Source organism: Grus americana, chromosome 8 (assembly GCF_028858705.1).
Source record: "Grus americana isolate bGruAme1 chromosome 8, bGruAme1.mat, whole genome shotgun sequence".
In the NCBI taxonomy this organism is placed as follows: domain Eukaryota; kingdom Metazoa; phylum Chordata; class Aves; order Gruiformes; family Gruidae; genus Grus; species Grus americana.
The window spans coordinates 4526482-4545291 of NC_072859.1; the positions used below are offsets into that span (position 1 = coordinate 4526482).

The 18810-nt window shown below is 49.2% G+C and overlaps 1 protein-coding gene across 1 annotated transcript in view; it reads right to left on the reverse strand.

Moving 5' to 3' along the window:
* Positions 1–2285: 2285 nt before the first annotated feature.
* The window catches only part of LAMC1 (laminin subunit gamma 1), a 68613-nt gene continuing 52088 nt past the window's right edge, over positions 2286–18810 (reverse strand). The window contains exons 9-28 of the mRNA XM_054833438.1: positions 18086–18208; positions 17809–17998; positions 17441–17553; positions 15951–16172; positions 15668–15856; positions 14029–14274; positions 13547–13700; positions 12955–13097; positions 12250–12428; positions 11933–12089; positions 9894–10099; positions 9390–9469; positions 8849–8986; positions 8511–8655; positions 7778–7927; positions 7242–7356; positions 6669–6868; positions 6287–6445; positions 5680–5779; positions 2286–5289 (exon numbers count right to left, since the gene is read on the reverse strand). Coding sequence (XP_054689413.1) covers positions 5033–5289; positions 5680–5779; positions 6287–6445; positions 6669–6868; positions 7242–7356; positions 7778–7927; positions 8511–8655; positions 8849–8986; positions 9390–9469; positions 9894–10099; positions 11933–12089; positions 12250–12428; positions 12955–13097; positions 13547–13700; positions 14029–14274; positions 15668–15856; positions 15951–16172; positions 17441–17553; positions 17809–17998; positions 18086–18208 — 3266 coding nt within the window. The 3' untranslated portion in view covers positions 2286–5032. The remainder of the gene's footprint in view (positions 5290–5679; positions 5780–6286; positions 6446–6668; positions 6869–7241; positions 7357–7777; positions 7928–8510; positions 8656–8848; positions 8987–9389; positions 9470–9893; positions 10100–11932; positions 12090–12249; positions 12429–12954; positions 13098–13546; positions 13701–14028; positions 14275–15667; positions 15857–15950; positions 16173–17440; positions 17554–17808; positions 17999–18085; positions 18209–18810) is intronic.

The following is an 18810-nucleotide window of genomic DNA, read 5'->3' on the forward strand; positions in this document are numbered from 1 at the left end:
CCTGATACGGCGCCGTTCCCAGAGGGAGAGTCTGGTTTTTAACGTGGCACTGAATGCACAGTGACGTTATCCCTCGATCCCTTAAATAAATACCTCCTTGCTCAGGAACACACAGACTTCCTTCAGGAGACGTGGCCGCCGGCACATTTTGGTTTGCCGGCCGGTTTCGGTGGGTCTAGAGGTGCGGTTAGACGTCCGGCGGCAGCCCTCGCTCAGCCAGGGCCACCCCGAGCAGAGGAGATGGTTCGGGCAGGGGGTCACGGCCCTACCCAGGTCACGGCAGCGGTGAGCAAGCAGGGCAGGGCGGCAGCGGCGGCACAGCAAGGAAGTGGCATCGTGTCTGGCCTTGCCTCGCCTGTGCCCTGCCCGTACCAGCCAGGGGTGAGACAGACAGACAGACACGCGGGGATGGGGGAAGGCGGCAGAGCCGTCCCACCGTGTTCTCCCCTCTCTGCCCCCCTGCCCTGCAGCGGTGGCTGCTGGGCTTCGCTGGGGACCTCGGTGGGAGTTGTTTTACGCAGCGTCCCTGACGTTTCTCGGGTGGGGGCACAACGGGAGATGTGGTCCAGCGGCTAACTAGAAAGAGCAGTTAATCAGAACGTGGTCCAAGACGTCAGGGCTGTAGCTGGGCAGCACAGGACACTGCCAGCTCGGCGCTGTACGTCCTCTTCTTCCTCAGCTCCACGCGGACGAGCCAGAGCTGCCTCCTCCAGGCAGGTGCCCCCAGCACTTACTAACTCCTGACAATACCTCGTCCTCCCCCGAAGTGAGAGAGAACCTGGCTCAGCAGGCCCACGAGGTCAGGTCCTCCAAACCTTCAGCCTCCCCAGAGCAGCCGTGAAGCCCCCCGACCTCCATGAAGCCCCAAGCCCCCCTCCTCCAGCAGCTCCCCCACTCTGCTGGGAGAAGCGCCCCAATGATTCTTACCCAGTTATAAAGACCCCAGCCGAGAACTGGTGCCACTGTCCAAGTCCTTCCCGTTGCCACCTGCTCCCCAGGCCCCCCTTGCCCGCTGCCAGCCTCTCGCGCCTCCAGAGAGCGCATGAGATGATGGAGCTCGGGCAGTGAGAAAAACCACTAGAAACGAGAAAAAAAATCCACCAGAGCATGACTTGGTCACTCCTCAGCAAGGTCTCTCCTCTTCCACGTCGAGGTCAAGCCCAGTACCACGCTGAGAAGAAAACCCCTCCTCGGATGTTCTCTACCTGGACTTCAAAAACATCAATAAATCCCTTCTTCAGTGAGCTGGAAGCAGCTTCTCATGCTCCCTCGGGTCTGCTCCTCCCTGTGGCAGAGAATAACGCACACTGCCCTCAAAAACCAGAGATTTTGGCCGTTCCAGACCGGCGTGATACAAGTGCTTCAGAGACTCCACAGAAATCTACAGAAGCCAAGAGCTTCACCTTAATTTGGGATTTCGCCCAGGCTTTACAGGACAAGCACTGATGCTGTGTGACCCGAAGACAAAATAAAGAGCACAGGCTTGCTTCCTAAACTGCACATTTTAGCCCCAAAACGGTACGAGGCCCCACATCAAGCTGCTGCCTGTGCAAGGTCAGCACCGCCCCGTTCTCTGCTCCCCACAGCCCAGATGAAACATCAGATTTTACCAGACAGGATTTGCTCAACAGCAACGTTAGCCAAAAAAGAAAGAAAGAAAAAAAAAAAAGATTTTAGGAAACAAATGCATTAGCGGCAATTATAGCTGAAGAACAAAAAAAAGCTGAAGCTAGAGAAACTGAAATAAAAGAAATAATGAAAAGAACTTACCAATTGAGAAGGGATTAGCCCTGATGCAGGTTAATGAGACATGTGCGTTTTCCTCTGCTGAGAAAAATAAAAGAAATCCAGTCTGCAGCTGGAGGGTGGGTGTGATTGCAGAACTGCCAAAGCTGTTACCACAGAAATCCGCCCTGACATTAAAAACTTAATTTGGGAATAAAATTTCTCCCGGGCTCTGGTAGACAGGACCCACAGAACACTGCAGAGTACCCAGATTTATGGCATTCCCGGGAGAGAAATTTCAGCTTCTTTTTTTAGGGTTTTTGCTTTACATTTTAAAGAAACACCCCCCCGACAAACCCCCCAGGGCTTTCCAGGAGGACAACACAGCACCAACAGCATCACCTTGTTTTTTAAGGCCTGGAAAACCAGCAGCATAAAATTCATCATAGCCACGGCAATGGGGCGGTGGACACAGGGAGAAACCAAAATCGCTGCGGCCATCTGCAGCCCACCGCATGAATTTCCAAATTTTCCCTTTGCAAATACTCAATGCCAAGGTATGAGGGGTTACAAATATTCAGACTTTATTATAAATAAGAAATACTGTTTTATACATAAAAACTGCAAGTGTTGCATTTTGTTCACCGCCCCAGACAGCAAGACCACAGATTAAGGCAAAAAGCTGGAGTGAAGGCACGTACTGAGGGGGCCACAGTCAGGAATAAGGTGATGAAGGGACTGTCACGCGTCGCCTGTGACATCCAGCACTCCACCAGCAGCTGTCGCATCATCACATTACATAAAGAAATAACTGGACTTATACAATGAATAATGGCTGTAATGCAGTAGTGATTAAGAGATCGCTTATAAAGTTTTTTTTTTTTATTTAAAAATAAAATTCTGTTAAAAACAGCTTAAGGAAAAAAAAAAAAAAAAGAGAAGAAAGCAGGAAACCTTAGGCCTGAGGTCAGCCAGGGCATGCGCGCATCTTCGCATCTGCTCTTCTCACAGCCTTGGCAGAGAGGTGACGCGGTTACAGCCAGCCATCTGACCAGAGCAGGCGGCCAAGACACCGACCTCAACGTCCCACGCGCGTGGGCGAGCACGGGTAAGCTCTCCTCCAGGTATTAGGTATGTTTGCGGGCAGGGGCAAATCCCAGGTTGGTAAAAGTGTAAGAATCTCCAAGAGAAGGGGGTACAAGAGGGATGCAGGGTTTGCTGGGAACACCCCCTGCCCGGCAGCGCCGTTCCCCAGGGCGCACCAAGCCTCCCGCCTCGCACAGGGGTATCAAGATGTCCCCAGCTGTCCCCAAATCCAGCTTTCCGACCACCTCAACGCTGGGTCCGGTCTCCCAGCAAAGCCACAGCCCCCGCTCTCTTCCTGGCACAACATCCCTGGGGACAAGGGACCCAAAATGGGGTGCTGTGAACAGCACCCATCAGGGCTGGCTTGGGAGGGAGGGCTAGAAAGCATCCACCCAACAGGCAGAGTGGTTATTGCTGATACCCGAACGGGTGCTGAGCACACGGGAGAGGGAAGGAAGCGGGACCCAGCTAGGAGAAACACCGAGCTCTATGGGAATAATACGGAGAGAAGTGATATACGGTGCATGCGCCCCCCATGGCTATAGGGGAAAGCACATAGAGGAGGCCAGGCTGTGCCACTCTGGAAATATGGCTGAGTATATTTACACACACATACGCACACACGAGGACTTCCTCACACTATAATCATGATAAAAAAACGGAAAAAAAAATCACATTCACACAAAAAATATAAATTTGAAATAATTAATAGCACCAGTGTGTGTCAGATAATAATTTCTTCCCCGCTACGCAAACGTACAAAGTTGCATAGTGTTTAAGGATAGATATATACTGGATCTCAAGGAGGGAGTGGGTGCCAGGCTGGAGGCAAGGAGGAAGCCACAGAGGATGCTCTCGTCTCAGAGAGGGGCCGGAGGAGGAGCGAGGGGCTCCCCGCTGCTCCCACCCAGCACCAGTAAGCAGCTGGGAGGCACTACCGAGGAGGGAGCCTGCCAGGGAGGGGGCAGCGGCCGTCAGAAGGGTAGAATTGCCACCCAAGCCCGGCCTGAAGTCCCTGTGCTGCGGTGGCTTTACGGTGACCGGGAGAACGGTAGGCATAAAGAAAGGAGGGCGCTGGTAAGCTCGGCTCTTTCTGCCAGGTTAAAAACAGGCAACATGAGAGAGCAATGCCAGGAGATAGAAAAATGCCACTGTCCTCCTCCAGGAAGAAGATGGGGAGAAAGCCCTTCTCATTTCCACCTGCACATCCTCTCCCTTCCCCACCCAAAGCCATGCAGCATGAAGGCCAGCACAGCTGCCAGAGCTCTCTGGATGGCAGCTCTCGTCTTCAGCAAGACTCTTCCTGCTTGAACAACCTCATCTGTCAATCAGACATTTGTAGCTTAAAAATAAAAACAAATCCTCTGGCAATTCGATAGCAACACCTGCAGATGGGAACGCAGCTCAGGGCTTCCACACTCCCCAGCCTGGGCTACCTGGCAGGTAGCGACTAACAGACCGGACCCAAAACTTCTCCACAGACCAGGAGCAGGGCTGGTAAGACCCACCACTCCACCAGTAAAAGACCTACCACTCCACCAGTATCCCATCTTCCCAAAGAGCTCCTCTCAGGGGCTGCGTTTTTCTCAGAGCGATGCATCATCACAGAAAGTACATTTCAGAAAGAGGCTTCGGCTATTTTGTCAAAGGCTACCAACGCTGTCGGATTGGCCACTAGTTAGTGATTAAAAAAAAAATTCACAGGGTTAGAAGTTGGGAAGAGGGATCTGACTGAGTGCAGCTATACTGGCCATTACAGTAATACTTTGGTAGCCATCCCCTTCCTTCATAGGGACAGAGAGCTCCGGGACCGAGGATTTTACAGTCGAGGGGAGAAGAGAAAAGAAGAAAGTAGGGTTAGTTTTGCCTTGCTGTGTACAGCTCACATGGTTATTTCTGAACCACAGTATAAAGAGTCCAGAGCATCTCTCATCCTTGCGCTAATCAAAGGGAAACTGTGTCTGAGAAAGGGGCAAAGGCAGAGTGCTCAGGAAGACAGTTTATATAAAAAAACCCTTTGATGCCCAAAGACGGATATTTAATTTGCTTCTCTTAAAAAAAAAAAAAAAAAAAAACAAACTTTCAACTTATCCTGATTTGAAAAGAAAACAGTGGCTGCGAGCAGCGAAGAGTTGGGGATCTGAAGAAGGTAATGTGTGTTAAGGCACTCCATAGCCAAACCACCGCTCACCGGGGGCATAACCCCCACCCCAGCGCACCCTTAAGGTTTCTCAATGGACGGGGTGTTAAAACAGCCAGACGGCAAGGTCTTCTTGATGTCTTCCAGGTTGCTAATGTCCTTCAGGATCTCTTCAATGTCCCTGTTGTAGGCCTGTATCGCATCATCTTGCTTCCTGGCTTCTCTCTCAAGGAAAGACACTTTCTGGTCCAGGTCGCTATCTTTCATCTGGTCTTTGGCACTGTTCAGGGTACCCTCAATCTCATTCAGCTTGTTCAAGTCCACCGTCTCCAGTTGCCCTGAAAAGGCGGAAGCAAACAGTGAAGTCCATTAAAAAACAAACAAACCAACAAACCCTTTGATGCCCTGGTTTTGGGTGCTTACACAGCAGAGCCCGTACCCAGACGGACACGTCCATCGGGTCACCTCTGCATTTAAAACAGGACCAGCCTCAACAACCGTCCTCAGCTCACAGAAAAGCAGAACCAAACATTGCACAACAAGCTTTGAGGCCACCCCAGGGGGGGAAAAAAAAAAAAAAAAGACCAAAACCCTTGCTGAAAACACGGAAAACCCATTTCTAGAAGTCAACAGACTCATTTGATTCGTGGCACAGCACCAGCAGGGAAGCCAGCACACCACAGCAGGAAAACATTCAAAGGTGTAAGGGACATTAAGGACAGCCTTACCTAATCGATCCAACAGACCATTAATGGTAGCAAGCAAGTCGTTCACAGAGTTCTTCGCTTTTCTTGCGCTGTCTTCTGCCTCCTGGACAGCCTGTGAGGCCTGCAGGGTATAAAAAAAAAGAGCGCATAAGAAAGGCCGTAGGGATTATGAAACTGTTGTCTCTTCTTCACAGCTCTGCCCGTGCAGCAGTTAGTCACACACATCACTGGCTCCTCTCTCTCCAGGTATCTTTATCTCAGTGCTGGCAACCTTCAAATCATCAGTTTTCTGATTATTTCAGGATGGGGATCCCTGATAACTGAGAAGGATTTTGCAGGAAAAGTCAGAACAGGGTCAACAGGGCTACAGTCAGGTTTCAGTTACACTAGAAGTGTTGCATTAACAAAACTGGCTCAAAATCCAGCAGGGAACCTATACTAATGCCACCAGAAGAGCTCCTTTGCTCATCTCATCTCTGCAATCCCACTTAAAACTTGGAAGAGATTGAATACTGGCTGGACCCAGTGCTGTCTTGGCAAGAGGACAGCGGGAGAAAAGCTTGCATGGCCAGGACAGCAGGGGGAAGGCAGCTTCTTGCCGCTGCTGCCACCTGCCAGCATTACTTACCATGCCTGCCATCATCATATCCTTCTCAGCATCATCCTGCTTCCGCTTCAGCTCTTTTTCTGCATCCTGTAGTTGCTTCATCATGTCATCCACCTCCCTGGCCAGCCCCGTCACATCAGCGAAAGTCTTGTCGGCTTCGGCTTTGGTAGCAGCAGCACTCTACAGCCAGCAAGGGGAACAGGATGGAAAAAGGTGGTGAAGGTGCAGACCTCCCTTCAATCCTTTTCCTCAAAATGCACCCATCATGCCACATTTTGCATTCCCTAGCGGGGAATACAGCAGAAAGCACGTGGGGCTCACCAGAAATTACTAGAACAGAGGAGTTAGCGCAGTTACACACCAATATCTCAGGGGGGTGGCTTCAGAACTACAAAGGACTCACCTTCTGAACTGAACCGGCGATTCTCTCAGCATCATCTGCTTTAGTCTTGGCTTCGCGGGCATCAGCAGCGGCATTGCCAAGCGCCAGCTCTGCCTGGCGCGTCTTATTGGTGGCTTCAGCAATGGTCTGGGTAATGGCAGGAATCTTTTTCAGCGCCTCCTCCGCTGCCGTCTTGTTATCGTTCACTCGCTTATCAAAGTCTAAGAAAGGGCATAACAGATTATCACTTGCTCCAGAAGAGCCTTGGGATGCTTCTCTGACCAAGCTACCCAAGCTTTGCCACCTCGACATTAGAGAGATGAAGAACAAACTGGGGCATGGGGAGGTATATGCTTGCAGCTCTCCCTATTCCATGTCTTCTGACGCCAAGTAAGGACCGTAAACAAAAAGGAGATTTCTAGTTACTGAAAACATTTCTGTTTTTTTCTTTAAAAGAGAAAAAAAAAAACCCAAAAGAACCCACCCAACACTCAGGTACTGGCAATAGCATGGACCGTTTAACCAAGACACCCTACTGCCAAGTGACTTGTCACAGGGGAATTGAAGGATTCACTGCAAGTGCTTTTCCTTTACCTTTCAGGTTGCTGAGAATGGTATTAGCTTCCTGTAGTGTGCCATTGCCCTTCCGAGCAGCTTCTTCAGCCAGGGCTTTCGCTGCATCTGCTCGAGCCAAGAGCTGGTCTGCGGTCTAAGGAGACATGACACGTATCAACGTATTATTACGTTTAGACGGTCGTCCTTCAAAAGGTATCAAAAAGCATCGCTCAGCCTGAAACACCAACACCATTCACAACAGCGTTCATCCCTGAGTGGCAATGCTTCCCTTTCTCTGAAAACAGGTGGATTTAGGTACGTTTGGAATACTGTTCTGAACACGAAGATGACGCCACACCTGACAGACATCCCCTATTCTCCCTTACAGCCTCAATGCCACTGCTTTTGCCAGCTTTTTGCATCTCCTTTCCGGGACCATTCTTCAGAATTCTCCTAAGTAACAAGCACTGCTAAGATAAGACTGAATAAGACCAAATCTTTCTTATCTGGCCAGTTACACATTTTCCTTTGTTTTTTTTTCCACAGAACAAAAGCCTGCACAAAACAGAACTGACCTGCTGCTCCGTCTTCCCTTTCTCCAAGAGATTCTTTACTTCTAGCTCCTTTCCTTTCATGTCTTCTCTCAAGTCCTCATAGTCTTTCAGCTTCCTGGCAATTAGCTGATCTAACTCCTCCGCTTCCTTCTTGATCTTGTTTGCTTCATTCTGCAGGTGGAAATCAGAAACAAATGCAGATTCCTGAACGTCAAAGAATTTCTGAACAGGTGGCAAAACAGTTTAAACAGTCAAACAGGCAGAAGCTATGATGGGTTCCTATCTTACAACTACAGCTGTAACTCGGCTTTCAAAGCTCTGAATACCACGAGGGTCAGAGGTTGCAAACAGTTTCATGTGCAAGAAAATCTACTGCACTACAGTGAGCACAGGAGAGGGAGCAGTTCTGCAAGCTTCAGAGGGAACTGAAATTTTTACACTTCTCTGTTCAAGCCAAGGTGTTCAGCAAACAACATTTCACTCAAGTGTTTTTTGGGTTTTTTTTTTGGTCCTTCAGAGATTTGGGATGCATGGGGGTTTACGCATGTGGTTTCCTGCACGCAAGTCTCCTGCGTAAAAGCTGAAATGCGCAAGTCTGGATTATGTCTAGAGGGACAAAATTCCACAGACCATTCTTGTGCAGAGAAACATTAGCAGAGCACATGCAAGGTATGTCAGCAACCTGGCACGCTGTTATAACACTTGTCCTCACTGATCTTTAGAAAATGCTGCGCATGATGCTTCCCACACGTACCTCTAGCCCCGTGGAATCCACGGTAGGCAGACTGGTGAGATTAGCGTAGATCTGCAGGGCTTTGTTTCCAGCTTCCTCTGCCTCCGCAAGGACCTTGTTGGCCTGTTTCTCTAGGTCTCGAGAAATGTTCCTTGCTTGATTATACCTAAAAAACCCCAAGGATCCAGTTACGCTACGATTTTTTTTTTGTGGAACTGAACTTCCTAAGAGAGTAGAGAGGCTAAGAAATTGAAATACAGCTCCCATAAAACCCAAAGCATACAATGCTACAGAAGGCGGCTTAGTTTTAAGCACTGCTCTAAAGCCAGTGCTTTAACAATTTTCTGTTACTGACTCACTTCTGGTTGAGCTCATCAATGTCACTTGCAGTTTGGTTTTCTCCAGCCAGGGTTTTGAGCAGCAGCTGATACGCTTCTGTGGAAGTATCATTTGCTGCCTTGGCTATGCGTACAATCTCATCAGCTTCTTTTTTGTGCCTGGATAATATTACAGAAGAAAAATAATGCCATTAGAATTGTCAGCCAGTGGTTCCTATCATCAATTCCATATTTTATTCTCTCTCTTCCTTCGTTCACCCAGATTTGCATATGGAAGATGCTGCAACATTTGCAATGGAAGACGCTGTCCGAGACCATCTCCGCATCGCTCCAGCAGTGCCCCCGAGATCAGCTGAAAGGCACCGCTATGGTAGTACGTGTCCCTCATTCACGTGTCTAGTGTTTGCCCTCAATGATACGGAGGCACACGCCCACAGTGCAAGTCTCTTGCTCAGCAAAGGGCGTGTGTTTCATGTCAAGCAAATTAATTTTCGCTTCCCCCTTGTAGGGAAGAGCGGGGCCCCGATGCGGGCTGTAAGGAGTGCATTTTGCCACAGCCTACCTTTCAGCCAGCTTACGGGCCTCTTCTGCCAATAGAGTCATGTTGTTAGGGTCCCCACTTGACTCTGGAGGTGTAATGGACTGGAAAGAAGGAAAGTAAAAAAATCTTAAAGCTCTCTTTTCATCTTTTATTCATCTTTGCTTTAAATATTTATTGTCACGATCTAAATGCTCAGAGATGTGTCTAGCCTCCTTCTGACTTCTCTGTATTTTTTTCTTTAGCCCATGCAGTTTCCACCACTGGTTATCCCTAAAAAAAAGGTGCTGATATTTATTTAGGGGCTTTTACAGTTGGTTTCTTTGAGCAGGGGCTAAGATACAATCCATAACAGACACTGGTGATCTTCCTTTATTTACTTTCCATGATTTTCAGTAGGGGAGAGGACATTTCTATAGCAAATTTGCTCTAAGAGAGAAAGGACAAGCAGAGAAACACACCCAGAGGGCACAAAAAGGCAATGCCCTGTCCTCTTCTCGCCATGTGGTATCTCAGCAGCACACTCACCACGTTGTCAGCTGCCATCTTTGCCTTTTCAAGCATATCAGAAGCTAAGCTGATCAGGTCCTCTGTGTCCTCCACCCGCACACGGGCTTGCTCCGCCAAGTTCTCTGTCTCCCGCACCGTGCCCTGGATGTTCCTCAGCCTGTTGAGCTGACCCACTAATGTGCTGTTGATGCCTTTGAGACGATCCATGAGGCCTTGATCTACATCTTAAATGCACAATACAAAACAGAAGAAGCCAAATTAATTACAGCAGGAAGAAAAGTCGGAGCGGTGGCTTACCGCTGCAGGCAACGCTTTGGTAGGTTAATCCCCTATTGAAAGGGAACCAGCAAAGCCATTTCATAAGTCAGCTTGAGATCAAAGTCATCTTCAGAATGTGCATCAAATATGAGAAGTCATTAACTACTACTAAGACAGTCCCGCTGGGTGTTGGAACCAACTCTGATGGGGAATTTTGTGTTCAGAATCATGTTTCACCTCTATCATTGACTGAAAAAAAAAAAAACCCGAACAGAGCTGTTCCTCAAGAGGTATGAAGTATCTGCTTTGCAAATTCCCTTTAGCTTAACTCCTAGAAGGTAAGCAGAGATACAGTAATAATGGGGTTGCATGTTTTCCCCCCACTTTGGGCAATGGTGGCCACTCCTGAGCCACAGACCAGTGACAAAAGGTGGCAGACAGAGGACCCAGCCTTGGTTCTCCAATCTGTAGGACCTACGAGCCCCCCAACTTCCCAAAATTCTTGACCACCAGGAAACTCCCCACAACACTGTCTTAATAATGGAGCCATAAAGCAAAGACACATGCCTCATGGCCAGGAGGAATTACTTTTGAAAAGGTGAGAACATCACTACGAGGTGAAGTACAAGCAGAAGCCTGCAGGCCTCCAAAATTAAGACTTTTCCCAAACAGGTTGCCTTGAACTTGCAGCACGTCCTATGTATTGGATGTGAACATCTGACACGTTTCAAAGACATACTACAAACTACATATTAAGTAGAAAACCATGAATAAGGGGTACAGGCGTGCACAGATTTTTGCAAGGGTAGTTTTTGCATTTAGCTTGCAAGAGGTGGAAAGAAAGATGAAACACACCACCACAAACCCCAATCCATTCCCTCATCTTTCTCCAACCCCCACCCTTCTACTCCCTACGCAGGACTTATCTAGGCACGGATGCCAAGCAGGCAGCATAAAGCTACCCCAGCTAAAACTGAGAAGAGCTTCAGTGATCATTCCCACCGGCGGGAATCTTCCCAAGCAAACGCAAGCATTAGATCTGTGTCAGCTTTTTCCCAGCTTCACACAAAGGAGACAGATTTTTTCCAAAGTGGTCTGAAATCACTGAACCAACTCCCAGGGGAACATCTACAGCTGCAAAGTCAAGAGTCTTCAAGTTGCTCTTCTCCAAAACACACGTCAGCTTATACATTAAAAAGACCCTAAGGACAAACCACTGTCACGTGGCTTAATGTCCTGCTCACAGACGTCCTCTGGTAGAGGTGACAGTACGAGAATCTCTTTGAAGCAGAGTTTAACAGGAAAAATAGCTACATCACCACAAGAGCACTTTTCAGAACATTATACGCTTTACGGTGGGATAATTAAGCTTGCCAGCAGGATTTTGAAGCCTTCATTCTGATTGCTGATGATATCCCAATAATAAGTTCTTTATCCCAAGATGTCTAAGCAAATTTATAAGCATAATAAAGAAGTATATGGGAAAGTCTTCAGCTTGTTTAAAAAGTAAGTAAAACCCTCCTTTGCATCTGGAGAAGAGGGCAACGCTTGGATATGTACAGAGCTAGAGGCAGATCTTTACTTTGCATGTACAACAGAGACTGCTGGGAGAACAGCAGGGATAAAAGCACAGCCACTGTTGTTTTGACAACAACATACACCGTCTCGGCACTATCTGAAATAGCTCTCTGTCCTGATGCACAGGAAAATTTATTTGAAATAAAACCCTCTCTGTCCTAAGGGAAAATCAAGCAAAGAGGTCATTTCACATTGGTCCACGTCTGATCAGGTCAACTCACCTTTGCTGTTTTGTGCTTCCTGAAGCAACTCCATAACATCTCTTTCCGCCTGCTTCAACCTCTCTTCAAAGGCTTGATCGGTTACAGTTTCTTCTCCCGTACCCAGATTTGCTATAAGATTTTCCAGCTCCTGCAACCTCTCTCTTTGCTCCGCCACCTACACGAGGGGGACAGAGCACAGCTATGACATATGGCAAAGCACTTTGAACCTCTCTGCTTCCAGCAACCATCAGCCAGCCACAGGTGTAAAAGCCGCTGCACAAGCGGGCACGTGCCGCCATCTCCAGCAGTACCCACAGTGGCATTTGTGGCCTTACCTTATCTTTCACTAATCTGTAACAGGCCGGACATTCTTGGCAGCCCGGCCACGAGCGGTTGTAGAAATAGTTCTCTTCGCACTGGTCGCAGCGGCTCCCCACGAAGCCTTCCTTGCACTCGCAGCGACCGTTCTCCCGGCACTGCAGAGAGCGCGAACCCTCGGGATCACAGTCACAGGCTGCAGGGAAGTTAAATCTCAGTCAGACTGGAGGAGAGGCAGAAATATGATACACCCTGCAGGGTGAGAGCGAACCCTTGACATCCTAAAACCTCTGTAAGGGCAACAGGGCACAAAATCCACAGCTGGAGCCCCGCTCCCGATCGGGGTGCTTCTACGCACGGCAGCAGGGCACTCTGTCTAGCTGGACGCAACATTCACTGTACGTGTTCACAGTGTTCCTACTGCCTTTCCCACAAAGCATTATAATTTTCTACCCCAATTCATTCTAACCAACTGCAGTTAATTTTTTCAGCTCTTTACAAGCAGGGATATCGGGGAGGAAAGTTTGGATCACCTGGTTTTTCAATCGCATTTACCAGATCTGTTGCTCCTCAAGACAGAACCTGTACATTCAGGCCATTTGCAGAGTAGCTGTGCAGAGATTTAACCTTAGGAAAAAGGACTGTTGCAGGACAAGACTCAGAGAATGTATTTATGCCAAAGTAAAGTGGGTATCCATCTCACTCCAGCCTCTCAGACTTACGTTTACAACCTTCAGAGCCAAAGCCAAAGTGGTTGACCTCGCATCTGTCGCAACGCTGGCCAGCGACGCCAGGCTGGCACTCGCACTGCCCGGTTCGGATGTCACACTGGCCATCAGTGGAGCCCAGCGCATGGCAGTTGCACCTGGGGGAAGCAGCCACATGTCAGGCGGTGACACAGAAGGGAGGCACGGGCAAAACGCCTCTCTGAAGGAGCCCCAACAAGTACAGCTCAGCGTTTCCATTTGTCAAAAGTCACTTTTCCTGCCGTGCATGTGCAGGAGGCAAGGCACCGAGCCTTTGAACCGTGCAAGGTCACTCGGTGCTTGCACTAAAAAAGGAACTCACGAGCCGTGCTGCACACAATCACATGGCACTTTTCTATTTAAAACCCTGATTTAAAGCTATTTATAAAGCTTTTAAGTCAGGCTTTTTGTACAGCCTTCATAGCTGCTCCTTGACTGCTGCTCTTCCCCATCCATAGCAGCACTGAGACACACCAGTTACTTGTGACAAACACCACATTCCCCCACAAGGTAAGCACGGATGCCCCCCAAAACCAGGCTGTTTGCCCCGAACCAAGGTGAACGTCACCTCTCACAGCCACGTCCGCTCTGGAGATTGAAGTAGCCAGGCTCACAGGCACTGCAGTCCCTCCCGGTGACGTGAGACAGGCACTCACACTGCCCGGTCACTTGATTGCAACTCGTCTGCTGATTCACAGTGCCGTAGGGATTGCAGCGACAAGCTGCAAAAATAAAAGGGATGGAGAAATATGCAGAAAGTTAGAAGTCCCTCGTGGCATTTGTACTCTGCTAGCCAGTCCCTAAACGGGCCTAGATCCAAAACACACGGCAGCCCAGCCCCTGCATCGCACAATGCTTTTGCTTCGATGGCAGTAAGCGCCCTCGAACACAAGCATTTTAGCGAGCTGGAACCACCAAACCAGGATAAAGCCACGCATCGCTGCTGATGGGCACGAACAACAGCCTGACGTTGTGTCCTAACAACGCATCAGGAAACGGCAGCTCTCGGGGACAAAACCATTTTTTAATGCACGAGAAAATGGCTCTCACCTCTGCACTTGTCAGCAGGATCAGGGGCCAGGGGGTTCCCGAAGAAGCCGTCTTTGCAGCGGTCGCAGTAGAAGCCGGCGGTGTTGTAGATGCACTTGAGGCACTCGCCTGTCTGGCGGTCGCAGTTCCCCACGGCGTTGGGATCGATGTTGTCGTTGCACTGGCAGAGGCGGCAAGGCCTCACAGCACCATTTTCGCCCAATGGGTCTCCGAAATAGGCATCGTCACACAGCTCGCACCTCTTGCCTGGGACGTGACAGAAACACACTTGCTGCAGTAGAAAGCCCTTTGCTGCCATCTCACCCAGACTCCCTTTGCAGCCCCTTCTGAAAAGTAAACTCTCCAGCTTCCTCCCCTTTCATCCTTCTGTTGGGGCCAGAAAGGTGCATGAAACCACACACAAATCTCTCCCCATCTCTAAATTTAGGCCACTTTTTCAGTGGAACTTTGCATTATGAATTATTTCAGCTCCTCTTTTCCCTCCTACTCCCTTAAGCCAAACCTATTTGTTGTAATCTGTTGTTAATTTAAGAATCCAAGCAGGTAGTCCCCCATGGGGCATCACTGCTCCAGGAAGCCCCACTGCCAACGAGATCTGCCAAACCTCCATGGGCAGCCACGGAAGCATCCAACTCAGCAGCTCCCTACACTTTACTGCAGATTTGACCTCCCCAGCTAGCTATAAGCTCCGTTTCTTAGGCAGTTCTTGCACACACAAACCCTCTTTTCCTTCATATCCCACGAAGGTGACGGGAAAAAGGAGGAACTCTTGTGTGATCGCATAGCTACAAGTGAAGAAGAGCTACTGACACCTGACTTGCAGGGAACCTGGACCCCTGGACTCCATTTCGGTTCACGAAGCAACAGCACCCATGGGAACCCCCATGAGCAGCCTCTGTGCTTGGTCAGGGGCTTTTCTAAGCATTTACAGGTATTCTGTACTTTGGACTCTGCTATGCCAAGCGTAAAATCAGCAGAGAAGCATGGAGGCTGCCAACCACCCTAAGGCTTCCTTGCTGCTTGCAGGCAGAACAAAAGGCTCTGCTTAACGGGTATGTGCTCGGATTCCACGGTTTATCACTAAGAAAAAAGATCTGTACCTGTTCACATATTTCTCTATAAAACTGCCAAGCATAAGTTTGGTCTTGTATTTTTTGGGCAGTGTTTGCGAGTCACTGCAGCCTTCCTGCTTTTCCTAGGGAGGGCACTGGCCCTCCCCTGCAAGCATCCCGCAGTGCCTCTCCGGCTGGCAAATTGCATCTTCTAATTTTATTTCAGTCTGACCCGCCTTCCTGGCTCTTTAAAATCTATCCTATTTTCTGCCCAACACTGTGTGATTAACAGAGCTCTATTAGAAGCTAGCACAGCTCATCTACACAGCGCAGGAACGTTCAGGCTTTGCACAGGTTAAGCCTTTGTTTCCCTTTTGTTCTCACGAGATAGGCACAAAGAACACGGGTAGCCCTGAGTCTTGCACAGGACAGAAAATAGGGCTGAGGAAGGGAGAAGGATTTGAACCAGAAGAGACAGCAGCTTTTGGCTCTGCTCACTGCGGGTCAGAGCCTCAGAACTGGCATGAGACACACTTCCGCAGGCACATGGTGTGTGGAAGAAAGACTTTTTTTGTGTAGGAACACACCTGTAGTGCCAGCCTGGCAGCTGGTGCACACAACCTCCTTCGTGCGGGGCACGATGGCACAACTCGAGCTGCCAGGGCACGGGCAGGGCTGGCAGTCTGAGGCCGTGCCTGCTGTGGCATCTCCGTAATACCCATCGCTGCACTTCTCACAGTGAGTCCCTGCCGTGTTATCCCTGCAATTGCACGTGCCTGGAATAGAGAGGGAAATGGTTTTTGCTTCATCGTCCAACTCAGAAAGAACCACCACCCTCTTGCTGCTCCCTGTTTTATCAGCCCTTCTTACCTGTCTCGGCCTCACACGTCTCGCTGTGCCCATTGCAAGCGCAAGGCACGCAGGGGCTGTAGGGTCCGAGGCTTGGCGTCTCTCGCCGGTATCCAGAGGAGCAACGCTCACAAAACTGCCCCTCGTATCCCGCCGGACAGGAGCAGCTCTCCACCCAGGCCACAGGCACGCCGGGTCCAGGGCGAGCACTTGTGATGGTAACGTCATCCAGGTGGCCGGCACCTAGAAAGCACCGAGAGGGGAAACGCTTTGTAACCACTGCTGATCGCCGCTTCACCAGACACATGTCTGAATGCTACAAGAGACAGATGGGTGGATGCTCGCAGTTGGTAAGGTGAATCAAGAAGCGAAACTCTCCAGGAAGGTTTAGACAGATGAGAAAAGATGCAATATAGCTCACGAAAGGCACGCGCAGGGCAGGAAAGCTGAGAGTAACAATACAGAGGAGGATGCTGAGAACAGCACGCGAGCAAGTATTGTCAGTTAAAATAAGTTACGTTTTGCATGCATATGGTTTCCATTTCTAAATCAAATACCAAAACCAATTCCTGTCTTTCTAGGGAGGACAGACTTTAATACGCCGTCTCTAACACAGCATCTGCAAACCATGCCTCGGGGCAAACTCTTCAGCTATCCCTCTCAGGCCATTCCTTTGTCTGGCATTTGAACGCTCCCCCTCTCCACCCAGCCCCTTCCCTGGAGCAGAACTGAGCCCGGACACAACATAGCTGGTTTTTAACTTACAGCAGTGTGTTTGTACCACTGCGCAGCTCCAGAGCACTGAGCAGAGCCTCAGCTCCCACATAGCAGCAGCAGCTACAGCACTCGGGGGATGGCTTGCTCCACACCTTTCCGCCTCTCCATTTCACAACCCCACATTCCTCTTTACGAGCCACCTCCGAGAACACTTGCAGCTTTCCCACCTTCCCCAAATGCAAATTCATCCTTTGCCTCTTTCTGCAAAAATTCTTCTTCACATGACAATACCCAATATTTTTGCTCCTAATTCGTGTCCAATTTTTGTTCCCTCATTACAGGGAACTTTCGCTCAAGTTCAGCACAGGCAGCGCTTTTGAGATCTCATCCTTCCCATTTGTCATGCCAAACAAGGGGATGTAACCATTCCCAGCATAGCAGAAACCGAGGCCAAACGTTGTAAACTCCCTACATCTCTCCTACGACGTCCTTCAGGACTCTGTGCTACATATTTCTACCAATCTGGAAGACATTGGCTGTGCAACACAGCAAAACCCTCACGTTTAGAAGCAAAAAATCAGCAGGTGATGGGTGCTCAGCTTCCAGACTCTCAAAGCCAGCACCTTTCTCCCCAACTCCTCTCCAGGAGGTCCGGGAGAAGCTGTTACATAGGAAGATGAGGTGAAGAGCAATCGGCACAGGCTTTGCCAAATAACCTGCAACAGCTATTTGTGACCAGGCCCTACAATAAAGCAACCTGAGCACTAGACTAATGGGTCTGCCCAGCAACTTACTTCTCTCGCTGTAGGTCCCGCGGATCTTGATGGAAGTCAAGTTGTGGAGAAGCTTCTGGAAGTCAAATGCCGTAAGAGCAGGCCTCCACGGGTAGTCTGTAGCCTCGTGAAGCCTATGGAGAAGAGCCATGCATCATCAGCAAAGCTTTCAGATGCTAACAGCTGTGCCCTTTTTAAAACACCCTTTCCAACAGCGCTACGCTATTGCAACATACATCACATACGCTTATGCAATGCTGCTAGACAGCGAGCTTCAAACTAACCTGATAAGACTGCTATTCCGAGCTAAAATTAATGCTGTTTGTTTTCTCAAGAGCTCAGAGGCCAGGGGCACCCCAGGCTGGGTGCCAGCTGCTCCCACCTCTCACCTGAAGGTGTAGGTCAGTGCGTTCTCGCTGGGGTAGGGGTTGCCCTGGGCTATGAGCGGCACCGACACTCTCAGCCCAGCCCCTTCCAGCACCAGGTCCTCTGCGGAGAGGCGTGTGTCCCGTCTGTCCACACGGAAGGAGAAGGTCAGGTTTTGCCCGTAACTCAAAACCTGATTGCCCAAGAACTTGCCTAAAAGGGGAAGAAATCCTCACAGTTAGGGGATGGAACAGAAAGGGCACAAGCAACACAGAAAGCCTCACTTCTCCAGTGACCTACGTGGTGCAACAAAATACATGGGGAAGTAGCTGTCTGAGATAACAGAGATATCCTGGGTCTCCGCACTCCACTGGAGTAAGACTTCCGAGCCATCGCGCTGCTCAGCACGCCACTCGTCCTCTCCTAAAAAAAAAAAAAAAAAAAAAAAAAGTCAAATGTGCAAGAATTAACACCCTTTGAAAACGTAGCTTTGCACACACTTCTTGTGTCATTCCGCACACTGCTCATATACAACTAACCTATAGTCTGTACCCTGGCACTATCAGACTTTAGAAGCTGTGCAGAAGAATGTAGACAGCAAACATCATCTTCCCAATTTAAGCCCCTAACTCGAGTGCTGACTTGAACCCTACAACACCTACTTGTTCAAAACCTTGTTTTCTAAAGAGCTTAAGCAGAGATGGGAAAACCTGCAGTCCCCCTATGACTTGATGAAAGCTTCAGCCTTGGTACAAACTGTTCTCCAGTGGAATTTTAATTAAAAAGATGTTCTTTTCAGACTACGCAGCATGAAAACATGCATACGCAGGAAACCGTATGAAAAAAAGATTTTGCCTGAGCTCACAGACCCATCGGCAACACAATTGTGTTTTATTTAGAGCCACGTAAACCCCCAACCTAAAGTGACTGCAATCCTCTCAATCAGAAACTCCTGATTTGGTTCTAAAATTGCAAAAATACCCCCTTGCCAGCACTGCGCTCAGGCTATAAAAGGTTTACATTTA